The sequence below is a fragment of the Leptodactylus fuscus genome, chromosome 1 (assembly GCF_031893055.1).
Source record: "Leptodactylus fuscus isolate aLepFus1 chromosome 1, aLepFus1.hap2, whole genome shotgun sequence".
In the NCBI taxonomy this organism is placed as follows: domain Eukaryota; kingdom Metazoa; phylum Chordata; class Amphibia; order Anura; family Leptodactylidae; genus Leptodactylus; species Leptodactylus fuscus.
This window is the reverse complement of record NC_134265.1, coordinates 187,235,380-187,248,485: the sequence shown is the minus strand read 5'-3', so window position 1 is coordinate 187,248,485 and position 13,106 is coordinate 187,235,380. Positions and strand designations below refer to the sequence as shown.

The 13,106-nt window shown below is 38.6% G+C and overlaps 1 protein-coding gene across 4 annotated transcripts in view; it reads right to left on the bottom strand.

Annotated features, from left to right (window-relative positions):
- Window positions 1-13,106, bottom strand: part of RNF38 (ring finger protein 38) — a 214,350-nt gene that overhangs the window by 12,786 nt on the left and 188,458 nt on the right. For 3 of the 4 annotated variants that reach the window (XM_075280433.1, XM_075280435.1, XM_075280436.1), the window contains 7 exons: window positions 12,516-12,729; window positions 4,965-5,132; window positions 4,257-4,427; window positions 3,501-3,662; window positions 2,418-2,524; window positions 1,202-1,292; window positions 885-1,006 (listed from right to left, as the gene is read on the bottom strand). In XM_075280433.1, the coding sequence (XP_075136534.1) occupies window positions 885-1,006; window positions 1,202-1,292; window positions 2,418-2,524; window positions 3,501-3,662; window positions 4,257-4,427; window positions 4,965-5,132; window positions 12,516-12,729 (1,035 nt within the window). The remainder of the gene's footprint in view (window positions 1-884; window positions 1,007-1,201; window positions 1,293-2,417; window positions 2,525-3,500; window positions 3,663-4,256; window positions 4,428-4,964; window positions 5,133-12,515; window positions 12,730-13,106) is intronic. The other variant, XM_075280434.1, reaches the window with a different exon arrangement.

Here is a 13,106-nt window from a genome sequence, read left to right as displayed (position 1 = left end):
ACAGTAAAGCTGGACCACAAACAACAACAAAAAAAAATAAAAAAAATGCACACACACAAAAATTATACATCTGAAAAAAAAAACAACTTAGGTAAGAATGTGTTAGGGAGCGTTCACACTACCGTCGGTGTCCGACATGTAGTGTCCGCTCAAAATCTGTCGCGGACACTAGATGTGTCCGTGACACCTGTCATTCACTTTAATGGGCATCGGGTGCGTTCTTTTGCACTCCGTGCCCGTCCTTCCCTGTCCGCAAGAGAAGATGTCCGACTTCTCAAGCGGACAGAGGAACCCTGCATGCAGGGTTTTTCTGTCCGCTTGAGAAGTCGGACATCTTCTCTTGCGGACAGGAAAGGATGGGCACGGAGTGCAAAAGAACGCACCCGATGCCCATTCAAGTGAATGACAGGTGTCACGGACACATCTAGTGTCCGCTCCTAGTGTCCGTGATAGATTTTGAGCGGACACTAGGAGCGGACACTACATGTCGCACACCGACGGTAGTGTGAACGCCCCCTTATCATTAAGAATTCACGCCTGATGAGGATATTCAGCATACCAAAGTGAATTGCAGAATAAGGGTTAACACTATAAATAATGACTTGTTACATAAAAGCTTATTATAAAGTGCATAATGTTTTTGTCAATAAAAACTTATAAAATCCTTACAAATGCCCAAATTAAATGGATTAAAATTTCTGAGTTGTATAAAGGATGGGGGGAGGGGGAAATCATCTGTATAAGGTAGAGGAGAGTTATCCTACGGGTCCATTTTTAGACCAACTTAAATTGATGGAAGACGCTGTAATGTAAAACTAGTAGTTGCCCATGAAGGAGATACAAATGTTATGGTTGGCACAATTACTTTGCCTAAATAAACTTACAAGGTCTGCTCCGATTGGTGGTTGTTTGGGTTAAATCTATACGAAGGAAGCTGTTCTATATCTGCTTTTGTTAATCCTCGTGGTTTAGCTTCTCCCAGTCTTTCAGCAAGATTTAGCAATGCCTACAATGGAAAAGAAACGAATAAATAAAACAATGAATTTAATACATGGTCAGAAGAGACATCATGTGGAATATGTATTTAACAACAAGTGAAAAACTTGCAAAGCTTTCACTCACTGGTTTAACAATTTTAATATGGACAAGGAAATTTTACATTTTACCAACAGCAAAAATATATATTTCTCTGAATACATACACCAACCTCATAGTTTTCCACCTCTCCATCTTCTACATCCAACTCGAAGCTAAACGTTGGTCCCACAGTAGGAGGCACTGGAAGCATTGATCTTAAAGAGAAAAACAAAAAGCAAAAACAGGACATTAAATAAGAAGTAGGTGACACAGAATACAAAGACTTTGTATGTTCTGACACAGGTTTTCATTGCACCTACAGAAAGAAAAAAAAAACACTGGGAATTTTTAATGAAAATGTAAAAGTTTTATCCACTTTCTATTTTAGATACACAGGAAACCTAAAAGTAAACGGTAGCAAATGTAGGCAAAACTTTTAACCAGTTGTTCTGTCCATGGATGTCTTTGATGGCTCCACATGCGTTATGAAGATTCAACCCACACAAAAGAGTTCCATACTACCAGTGATCGCAAAAAATATTTTAGTTATGAAAAAACCAAAAAACTAAACACAAAGAAAACCTTTTTACATTGTTTTGTTTCACTCTTACAGACTGCCAGAGCGAAAGACCAATATAGATTGCCTCCAACACTATACACTTTTATCTTTTTTTTATCCTGAGGGCAGGTCACCAATAAATGCAAGTTGGACAACCTGCCTATTTTAGAAAGTAATTTTACCATTTATGAAATAAAAACACAGAACAGCTTTTCTCATAACACTGCATTGTGTCTTTCTCTTAAGAACACTAGAAAATTATGAGTGCATTGACAAATGTTTGTTACCATGCCTCTTACAACACTGGCGTTTCCTTTCTGCCCATCTACATAAATTGTGTAGAGCTGCAACCCTCCTTACATATGTAAGATGGTGGTGGTTGTGTGATTAACCTATGTAGCTACTTTCTTGGCCATATCCAATTCTGTATATGCACTCAACTGCAGCTGAATGCACTTGGCACATATCTAGTGACCTAATAATAATAATTTTTTATTATTATTATTCATAGCAGAGTATGTAATTGCCCAGTCCGGGAGATGAACCAAGGGCAGGCGTGTGAGGGAGAAATCGACGAGGATCTCCTATCGGCCATCACGTATTGGAACAATCCGGCAGGCAACTTTAAACAAAACCCCCCCAAAAACTAAACAAAACTGAAGATGCATTCATATCAAGTCAGATGCGCAAGCTAAAGTAGATCCCCTGAAATAAATCTATATGAGAATCGCACAGTTTTTCATTAACTTGAGTCACAATTTGTTGTACATGACATACTTACAGAACATAAGGTAAAAGGCTTGGATGGTAAGGTGGTGGCGGTATTGGCTGCTGTGATCGATATCTGCTACGACCAGTTAGTCTTCGAGTCATAAAAGGAGGATATGGCTGAAAGCATTAAAAAAAAAAAAAAAAAAAAAAAAAAAAAAAAATCAAATAAAAAAATGATATTATAAATAAACACGCATATACAAAGCAGGTGAAAGTTATAAGATTATAGCGAAAGAGTTTTTAAGTTGCAGATTCTTCAATTCGAAACGTAGCCAACAGGAACAGTGGATGTCAAGAAAAAAAAAAATCTAGAAGACCAAGAAAAAATTTCAGAGACAGCTGCTCATAGGATTGCTAGAAAGGCAAATTAGAACCCCTGCACAGTGCGGAAACCCGGCTTATTTTGTTGCTTTTTTTTTTATTATTATTATTTTTTTTTTGAGAGTCAAACCCAGGAGTGGATTGAGCAGAAGGGAGAAGTATAAGAACTTCCTATATATTCTCCATTCCCTCTGTAGCCATTTTTGGCTTTGGCTCAAAAAAACGCAACAAAATCTGCAACAAAATTTCTGCACCGTGGGGCCTCAGCTAAAGACCTTCAGGACAATTTAGCAGACTCTGGAGCTCTGGTACATAGTTCTTTTTAGCAACACCTGCACAAGCAGGGCCGTTTTATCACATTGGTGGGCCCAGTGCAAAAGATTCACAAGTACATTCTGCTGCAAACTCGGCTTCACAATGGAAGCACATTCTGTTGAGTGTATGAGGCATTACTCAAAAGGCTTCCTCACACAACCTTGTCCATACGATCTATGAAATTAGTACATGAAACATACGTTTACTAATTAGAGCAGGGAGGAGCCTCACAAATAGGATTTCGCTCTGAAGGACCACTGTAATGCCAGAGTTGTACAGACTTTAGTGCTACTAATTATCTTAAGCTATAGACAGCTACAGTTTAAAGGGATACACCAAGATGTATGCAATTCTTGTGGACAACAGTTGTCACTAGAAAGTCAGTATCAACTACATCTTCAGCACAACTTTGTAGAATAAAGGTAATAGAAAAAAAAAAAAAAAAAAAAAGACTTACAACTCCAAAAGAAACCTCCTGGTGTAAAGGATCATGGGTTATGAACTGTAAGGGCGCAGAGGGTTGTAACGTGGGTGCATGAGCAGGCGGAGGATATGTAAATCCTCCTACAGGTAGATGTTCACCCAACAGTTCTACTTCATTTTCTATCCTCTGTAGAGGCTGTAAAATAGCAAAAAATAAATAGTCATCAGATCACATAAAAGGAAGAAAACCTCCCACAAGTATAAACACACACATGCTATCTCAAAATAAAAATACAATTTAGGCCCGGTTCACATCTGTGTTCGGTATTCTGTTAGGGGAGTCCACTTGGGGACCACCTGAACGGAAACCTATACGCATTAAAAAGCAGTTAGCTAAGAAACCACACGGACCCCATAAACTATGATGAGGTCCATGTGGTTTCCGCTTAGCGTCGACACGAATCATGTGGAGATAAAAGTACTTCAAGCAGCACTTTTCTCTCTGCAAGTTTTGTGCAGAATGTACACAGACCCCATTATAGTCTATGAGGTCTTTGTGGTTTCTTAGCTAATCTGTTTTTAACGTTTATAGGTTTCAATTTGGGGGACTCCTCGAACGCAATACGGAACGCAGATGCAAACTTTTTTTTTAGACAGGTCGAACTGGTCAATTGTGCTTATTTTACTGAGAAATCTATGTATTTATTCAATCTCTGAGCTACCATGAATGTCATTTTTTCCTGCTGTGGGAGATTTCACAAAATACTGTAATCTATAGAACTTTGCTTACCGAGCGAGACTGTTGTGTCTGGAAGGGCACAAATTGGCCAGGAGGGGGCAGATGTGCATGGTGATGTGGGGAAAGGTGAGGTGGATGTAACAGGAATGGGTCACTGGAAATAAGAGGAGGGAAAGCAGCATAGGGAACAGGTAAATGTTGAACCGAACAAGCTTGAAGCATCTGTAAATGAGAAAATGGTTAAATTAACACTGTATTCAAGGTGAACTACTGAAAAGACTTGCATAATAAGGATGTTACAGTACTACGCGTTTAGAATTATAATCCAGAATACTGAATCACAGTGGCACAAGCATCTTATAAGACACTCCGGATGCTGTGAAACTACAACTCCCAACATGCTCCATTCACTTCCATGGGAGTTCCAAGAACTGCAGAGTAAGTATGCATGCTGGGAGATGTAGTTTTGTAACATCTTTAGACCTATATATTGCGACATCAGTATATTATATACGCATTTCATTAGATCAACTGCAAGTTCCTTTTAATATCTCCCATCTTCCCTACTCCTCCAAATTACAATAGGTCATTACTGTACAGTCTAAGAGTAAAGTTTAACCCCCCCCCCCCCAAAAAAAAAAAGACCCCCATATATTATATATTCTACTTTAGTCAAGAGCCATGAACAGTTCTGAAGCCCGCCTTACTAAGTACTGCATTAGCAGACACTCATTATCAGTATTAGAGTATCTCACTTACCGGAGGAGGCACACTGCAGACCGGTAAGTGCTGTCCACTGAAGACCACAGAACAACCTGGAACCTGTTGTGCACTGCAGGCAGGGATGTGCTGTCCAGTACAAAGAGGGATTCCATGTGGTGCTACCGTTGTGACAGTGTATGAAACTGGCACCGTGCCCTGGTGAATCTGGAGCAAAAAATGTGCACAAAACAGGTAGGAAATAAGTTATGCAAATAAGAAAAGCACACTACAATACTTTTAGAAGTTTAAAGAAACATATAAAACATAAAAGTAGAGCGTTCGCCAGATTAATAAACTCATTTCACAATAGTTCCTTTGAACTTGTAAACTCTAAGGGTATGTTCACACAGAGTTTTTTGCTGGCTGAAATTATCTGCTTCAGGAATACGAAACTGTTGATGCTTTTGTTTTCTGTAAAAACCATGTGATAAAAAAAATTAATTAAAAATTATATATATATATATATATATATATAAAAAATTTTAATTAATTTTTAATATATTATATAATTTAATTTTTTTATATATTATATATATATATAAATTTTTAATTAATTTTTAATATATTATATAATTTAATTTTTTTATTATATATATATATATATATATAAATAAATAAATAAATGATAATAATCAGCTAGAGGGGAAAAAAAAAAAATCTGTTTCTGGCTCCCACTGAAATGAATGGGAGGTATTTTTTGAGGCGGATTCCACCCAAAATCAGACAACAGTATGAATGGTCAGTGTACTATCTGGGTATTTCCCGGATAGCACACTGACCCATTCATTTCTATGAGACTGTACACTGCCGCCATGTGTGCGGGCTGACAATTTTTGGCCAAAAAATATGAAAAACAGGTCCTATTCCTGTCTGATTTTGCGACCCTGCATCCATTAAATGAAAGGGGCTGCGGAAGCACTGCTCGTTCATTCAAGGCAGCCAGTTAGCACCTGGTCGTGTGCAACTGGATTAAATCCTTCACTAAATATAGGTAAACAGCAGTACCTTACATACTTGATTAGATATGACAGAGTGTCATCCTCTGCCAGGAAAAGAGAGTTGGAAACTAATGAAAAACTGATGTTTTATTTGAAGCCAGGTGTTCATGTATCCAGAGGGTTCATACAGAGAGTCTATGGCAAAAAAAAGCAGTACACAGCATATCTGCTTGCGTTAACCTAAATGCAGTGACTATTCCCTCAAAAATGTTACTTGTGAATATACTGAAGGATGTTGGCTGGCAAAACTACACATAAGGACCACAATATAAATAAAGGAGTGTAAACTGGCAGCATTCCCATAAAAGCTATACACCTCCCACTTTTTAACAAAGCATTTTATTGGTCTTTAGGAACAGATTGTTACAAACAAAAAAAAAAGGAAATTTAGGTTAGAAGGTGTGGAAAGATTCATTATTTTCATGTTTTAAAACTAAGAGCCATTTATTTATTTATTTTTTGCTATTGTGACTAACTTTTTTGAAATATACTGCATTAACTCATCTTCCTATTAATAGAAAATAACCAGGCTGCTCACAGAAGTTAACACCTAAACAGGAGAGTCTTCTGACAAAAACGTGTTGTAGAAATTTGCCATGCAAGTTCACTGCAGTTAACTACAGTAGAAAACCAAACAGAGGGGAGTGTTTACCGTGACACAATACAGTGTAAACTGCAGGGGGGTGGCATGGGTGTCATCTCCTAAAGTCTGTGTACAAAAAAAGACTGTCTACAATTTGCCAGGACCCATGTTGAAAAAGAGGAAGACTACTGAAACTCTGGAGGCTACAGTGAAACATGGTGGTGGCAGTGTCCTTTTGTGGGGCTGCATGAGTGCTCCTGGTGTTAGGGAGCTGCATTTCATTGATTCCATCACGAATTCTCAGATTACTGCTCTATATTGAAAGAGAAGATGTCACTTTGAGCCCTTGGTTTTATGAACGTTTCCAACATATCAATGATATAAATCCAAAAGGAAGAATCTTTATTTAATAAAATATAGCATTTAATGCGTGCCCATAAAAACACAATTCAGATAAGTATAAAAAAAAATTATTAAATATATAAAGCAAGTATGCTTCTACAGCGGGTAGTAGGGCAAAAAGGACCCCTATACAATACAATTGAGACACGGCGGCCTCTAAGAAAATAAAACCGTGTTAACTCACCACCGAGTAGATCGTGTGTTGCGGCCATGGATGTTGTATAGAAGTCAAAGATGCAGGAGAGGTTTCAGATGTCAGCATAGTATTAAAGCAGGGACAGGGATATATCGAAAAGGGACATATTCCTAGAAATATTCCCTATACACTAGGTAGGGCATGGGTCTAACGCATCACCCTAAGACCTATTTCAGGATCACCACTCTAGTAGTCCGTGTCCTGACAATAGTTTTCATAAAACGATAAATAGTATATATATGTATATATACACACACACACACACACAACTGTCAACCTAATAGTGCACCAAACACATGCCAAACCATGTGTTTGGTGCACTATTGGGTTGACAGGTGTGTGTGTGTGTGTGTGTGTGTGTATATATATATTATCGGACTACTAGGAGTGGTGATCCTGAAATAGGTCTTAGGGTGATCTCTCAAGTGAAGGAGACCATGCATAATACTAAATGTGTGGTAGTCTTTGATGTTAAGGGTCTTCATTTTTGCATCAACTAAATGTGAGTAAAACTAAAGATTTAGTAATCAAAGTTATATTAGCCAAATGTTATGGGTTAAACAAATGTTCAATGAAGCTCAGTCTTGTCCAATTCTTGGAAATTGTTCTTGTATTCCATGAGACACTGATTAAAAACTTCCTTTTAAAAGGGGGCTGTACTCATTTATTAGTTAGCATCAAAGGTAGCGGTTTCCTGGACTCAGAGGTGTTGGTGCGCTGGGTGCCAAATAAACAGCAGATCAGGTAATGATAAACCAAATTAAATGGCTTTATTCAGCTTGTCAGTGATAACAGGAACAAAAACAACAAAACAGCCTAACCCACACATAGGGCAATACCTCATTTCTTGAACCCGGACTAATCTACAGAGGTCAAGATACTTTACTGAGGTTTCTTCTCACCGGTCTGGCTCACACTGAGCTTAACAAAGTTCCTTCTAGGTACCAGTTCTCTTGGGACAGACCTCCTGTCTGTCTCTAATTGGCCTAGTCCACCCACTCCTGCAGGTCACATGCAAAACACTGCCTCTCTCTGAAGTTGGGCTCCTTCTAGTATCCAGCCTTCCTTTGACAGCCCTCCTGTCTGTCTCCAACTGGTCCACAGTACACCTGCTCCTGCTGGTCACCAGCAACACTCTCCTAATCTGTGCACTCCCTCTGGAGTTGAGCCCCTCTCTCCGGTATGGTTGTGGTCAGGGTCCTTTTGAACCCTGTTTCTGGACGCTCTACAGTATATATATATATATATATATATATATATATATATATATATATATATATATCTCCTCTGACAACAGTGACTTAGTGAGTATTGCAATCCTAATGATAATCATGTATTGAGACTAAAAGGACCTGTGATGGAGGCAGGTCCTTGATGTGGAGACCAGTGGTTTTGTAAACACATCAGTAATACAATCTTACAGAACAGACACCTGAGCTACACTCTTTAGAGACACCTGATTTGTTTATGTGCCAAGATTGGAGCAGATTAGTCATGTAATTTGGGTGTGCATAAAGAAGAACAGATTCATTTTTATATAAAAGCTAAATCCAATAAGTTATACAACCTCAATTGCAATGAAATGGGGACGTTGCGTAAAACATAGATAAAAATAGAATACGATGATATGCAAATCCTTTTCAACCTATATTCAATTGAACACACTACAAAGACAAGATATATAATGTTCAAATGGATAAAATATTTTTTGCAAATATTCACTTTTTTTTTTAAATATTCACACATTTTTAATTTGATGCCTACAAAACGTTCCAAAAAAGCTGGGACAGGGGCAACAAAACTGGGAAAGTTGAGGAAAGCTCAAAAACCACCTGCTTAGAGCATTCCCGAGGTGAACAGGTCAATTGGAAACAGACGAGTGCCATGATTGGGCATAGAGCGAGCATCCCCGAAAGTCTTAGTCATTCACAAGCAGGGATTGGGTGAGGTTCACCACTTTGAGAACAAATGCGTGAGCAAATAACCCAACAGTCAACGTGCAACTGCAGGGAATTTAGGGATTTACCGTATATACTCGAGTATAAGCTGACCCGAATATAAGCCGAGACCCCTAATTTTACCACAAAAAAAAAAAAAAAAAAAAAAACTGGGAAAACTTATTGACTCGAGTATAAGCCGAGGGGGGAAATCCACCATTGCAGATAAAGTCTGGTCATGTGCATTACAGCTTAGTAACTCCATGTGCCTCATAGTAATAGCAATTAACCCCATCATGTCCCTCACATTAACCCCCTGTGTGCCTCACATAAGTGTTACTGATATGTGGGACATATAGAGGTAATAATTAGGTATCTTCATAATTAAGATCCTTCATTAGTACCCTCATGTTAGTACCCTCACATATTAGTAACCCTTATATGGGGCACACAAGGGTTAATATGAGGGACATGATGGGGTTAACTGTTATTAATGTGAGGCACATGGAGTTACTGAAAATAAATTAATCACCCCAAATGCCTGACATTAATAGGCAGAGTAACAAAAGGAAGGTCCCTGTGTGTGTCACGTTACTGTAGCTTCCTCTCCTCCATACAACAGACATCTTCCATAAGACACAATGAATCCTGGCCACTCATCTGCAGGGTAGATGCTAAATCCTAGTGTGCCAAAGGACCTCTGATGATGTCATGACCATGTGATCGGACTCTGGTGTGGGCAGAGCTACTAGGATTTAGACTCAACCTTATCTGCAGATGTTACATACCAGTGGCTGCAGGACCTTTGATGACATCACAGTCACTTGACAAGCCAATCACAGAGCAGTAACACTAAAGGACCTCCCCCTTCCAGTTTTATGTGCTCCGTGGGCCTTGACATGTGTATAAGCCGAGGAGAGCTTTTTCAGCATGAAAAATGTGCTGAACAAGTCGGCTTATACTCGAATATATACGCTAATCATCTACAGTTAGATGTATTGGATATTACCACATGGGCTCACAAACACTTCAGAAAACCATTGTCAGTGAACACAGTTTGCCGCTACATCTACAAGTGCAAGTTGAAACTCTACTATGCAAAGCGAAAGCCATACATTAACTCCCAGAAACTTCTCCAGCTTCTTTGGGTCCGAGCTCATCTGAGATGGACTGATGCAAAGTGGAAAAAGTATCTTGTTGTCTGACCAGTCCACATTTGAAATGTTTTTTTTTTGGAAATGATGGATGTCGTGTCCTCTGGGCCAAAGAGGAAAAGGACTGTCTGTATTGTTAAACCACTCAACAAAATAAAAACACAAAACAAAAAAACAAAAACACTTTTCGTCTGCTACTGGGCAAAAACCATTTACCCTATCCTAAATCAAGTGTGCCGATTTCAAATCCAAACTCAGTATTATTGTAACATATCAGGAAATTTTGCTAAGCATAAGTATACCTGAATGAATTAAGAACTTGGAAAGCATTGAATAATTTTGACCAAAACAAGTTTTACTCCAACAATTTCCAGATCTACATCAAAGTTTTCCTAGTAAACAGTGTATGGAAATCGAATGGAATAACAAAATTTCAAAAATTCTCATTTTTCAGTTTAAAAGTCTTACTTGAGCAAGGCCCAGGACTGTTAAAAGTGCTTCGGGCATCTGCTTTTGTGTTTGTGAACAGTCATATTTTCCCATTGCAAAAACCAGCAGTAGTCCCCCCATCATGTTGGGATTCCAGTGGCCTTGATATCGGTTCTCCATAGAAATATCTTTATGGAACTGCTCTCCATGTTCGCCACTTACGTGTCCCAAATTGTGTGGGAAAAACAACATGGGAATGTAAGAAATGCATTTTCAATGACATTTGGGTGCCTGTAAGCAGGTTATCTAATTCAGCAGAGTCTCATCTGTTCCCACGGAAGTTCTGCACTACTAGCACAAATGCATCCCAAGCTGCAAGGTCCAGAGGGTTGAGTTTTGTTCTGAATGTGTCATCATGCTTTAGTTCCAGGGCCAATAGAAATTCTGGCCTTTATTTTAGCCTCAGATTTCGGTGTGCTAAACTTCTCCTTCATATCCTGGAAACCATTTCCATCACCATCAAGTGCAATTACAACATTCTTCATTAAACCAAGTTTAATGTTTTTAATGTAAAGTGATGGAAGATAAACTTGTATTGGATCGACCAGTGGTTTGTGTTGTACACTGTACTGACCAACTGTGTGCTGGACTCTGAGAGGCCACTGTCTCATTTTGTAATGATTGTTGTCATCACGTCTGTCCCATAGGCACAAGAAACACCTATACTTTGTGTCCCCTAACTGTAGGCCAAGCAGTGATACCACTTTCAGATCAGCACAAATTGTCCATTTATGTTCTAAGTACTTGATCATTTCCAATTAGCCTCAATTCATCCGGAATACGTGCACCATCTAACTCCATCATAAGACCATGTACATCAGTACAGAAACAGACATTGCTTTTCATTGCATAGTATGCAGCTAACTTGGTGTGTCGATGATGAAAGTGTGAAGTTTTGGTGTCAGACAGGTCTGGGTATGTCTATTAGAATATTTCCAATATATAATGTATTAATATTAGAACCGAATAGGCTTTACATATATAACTTAAAATTTACATGTGTGAGGCAAATTCCGAATTCATATTTGGAATCAGCGTGCTCATATTAGTATAAATCACGTTTTTCTCTCAGTAGCAAAATCATTGTTGCACAGTGTTATCAGTGCAAAGTTAAAAACTCAGCATTTCTGATGGTATTGGAGGAGGGTGTTAGTGCCCATGGCATGGGTAACTTGCACATCTGTGAAGGCACCATTGAAAGCAAGGTATATACAGGTTTTGGAGCAGCATATGCTGCCATCCAAGCAACGTCATTTTCAGGAACGTCCCTGCTTATTTCAGCAAGGCAATGCCAAGTCACATTCTGCATGTTTTACAATAGCGTGGCTTTATAGTAAAAGAGTGTGGGTACTGAAGTGGCCTGTCTCCCACTGAAAATGTGTGGCACAATATAAAGCACAAAATACGACAATGGAGACCCCGGACTGTTGAGCAACTGAAGTTGTACATCAAGCAACAAAATGGAAAGAATCCCACTTACAAAGCTTTAACAATTTGTGTCCTCAGTTCCCAAACGCTTATTGAGTGTTGTTAAAAGGAAAGGTGATGTACCAGTGGTAAACATGCCCCTGGCTTTTTTGGAACGTATTGCAGGCATAAAATTTAAAATGAGTGAATATATGCAAAAAAAAGACAACAATGTTTATTTGTTTTAACATTAAATATCTTGTCTTTGTAGTGTATTCAATTGAATATAGATTGAAAAGGATTTGCATTCTGTTTTTATTTATATTTCACACAAGAGTTCCTACTTCATTGGAATTGGGGTTATAAGAAATAAATGTCATACCTGTTCATGAATGTCAACCATCACAGCATTTTGCTGTTGTGGATGTGCAGCTGGATGGAGCATACGTGGGGATACATTCGGTGGGTGGAAAGCCCTGGGTTCTTCTACTGTGGGCTGCTGACCATAGGAAAGGTGATGATAATTTTCATCTTGGCTAATGGAATTGTGACGAGAAAGTCTATCCCTTCTTCCTCTTTGTCTTCTGACCGGAGGGCTGTTAAAGATAATAAAGGAGGATAACACCACAGAAGCAGGTGACCTAAAAAAAAAAAAAACCCCAAACACCTGAACCTGAACTTCAAACCAACATATGTCTTTATTCAAATTCTGACTCATTATTTCACCAATTTTGTAGTTTTCTCTCTCAGTGTAGTAAATATGCAAACACACTAATTGTATCACAGATATAACTTGATTGTATAAAGGACTTTTCAGGGAGTTGCATGTTGATTGGATATCTTTAGGATAAGTAATCAGCATCAGATTGTGAATGTCCTGTTATCAGAACCTCACCAGCCCTTTGAAGAGAAAGTACCAAATCACAATGCCATACATTATGTAGGGACTATGACTAAGATTGCTACTCAGCCC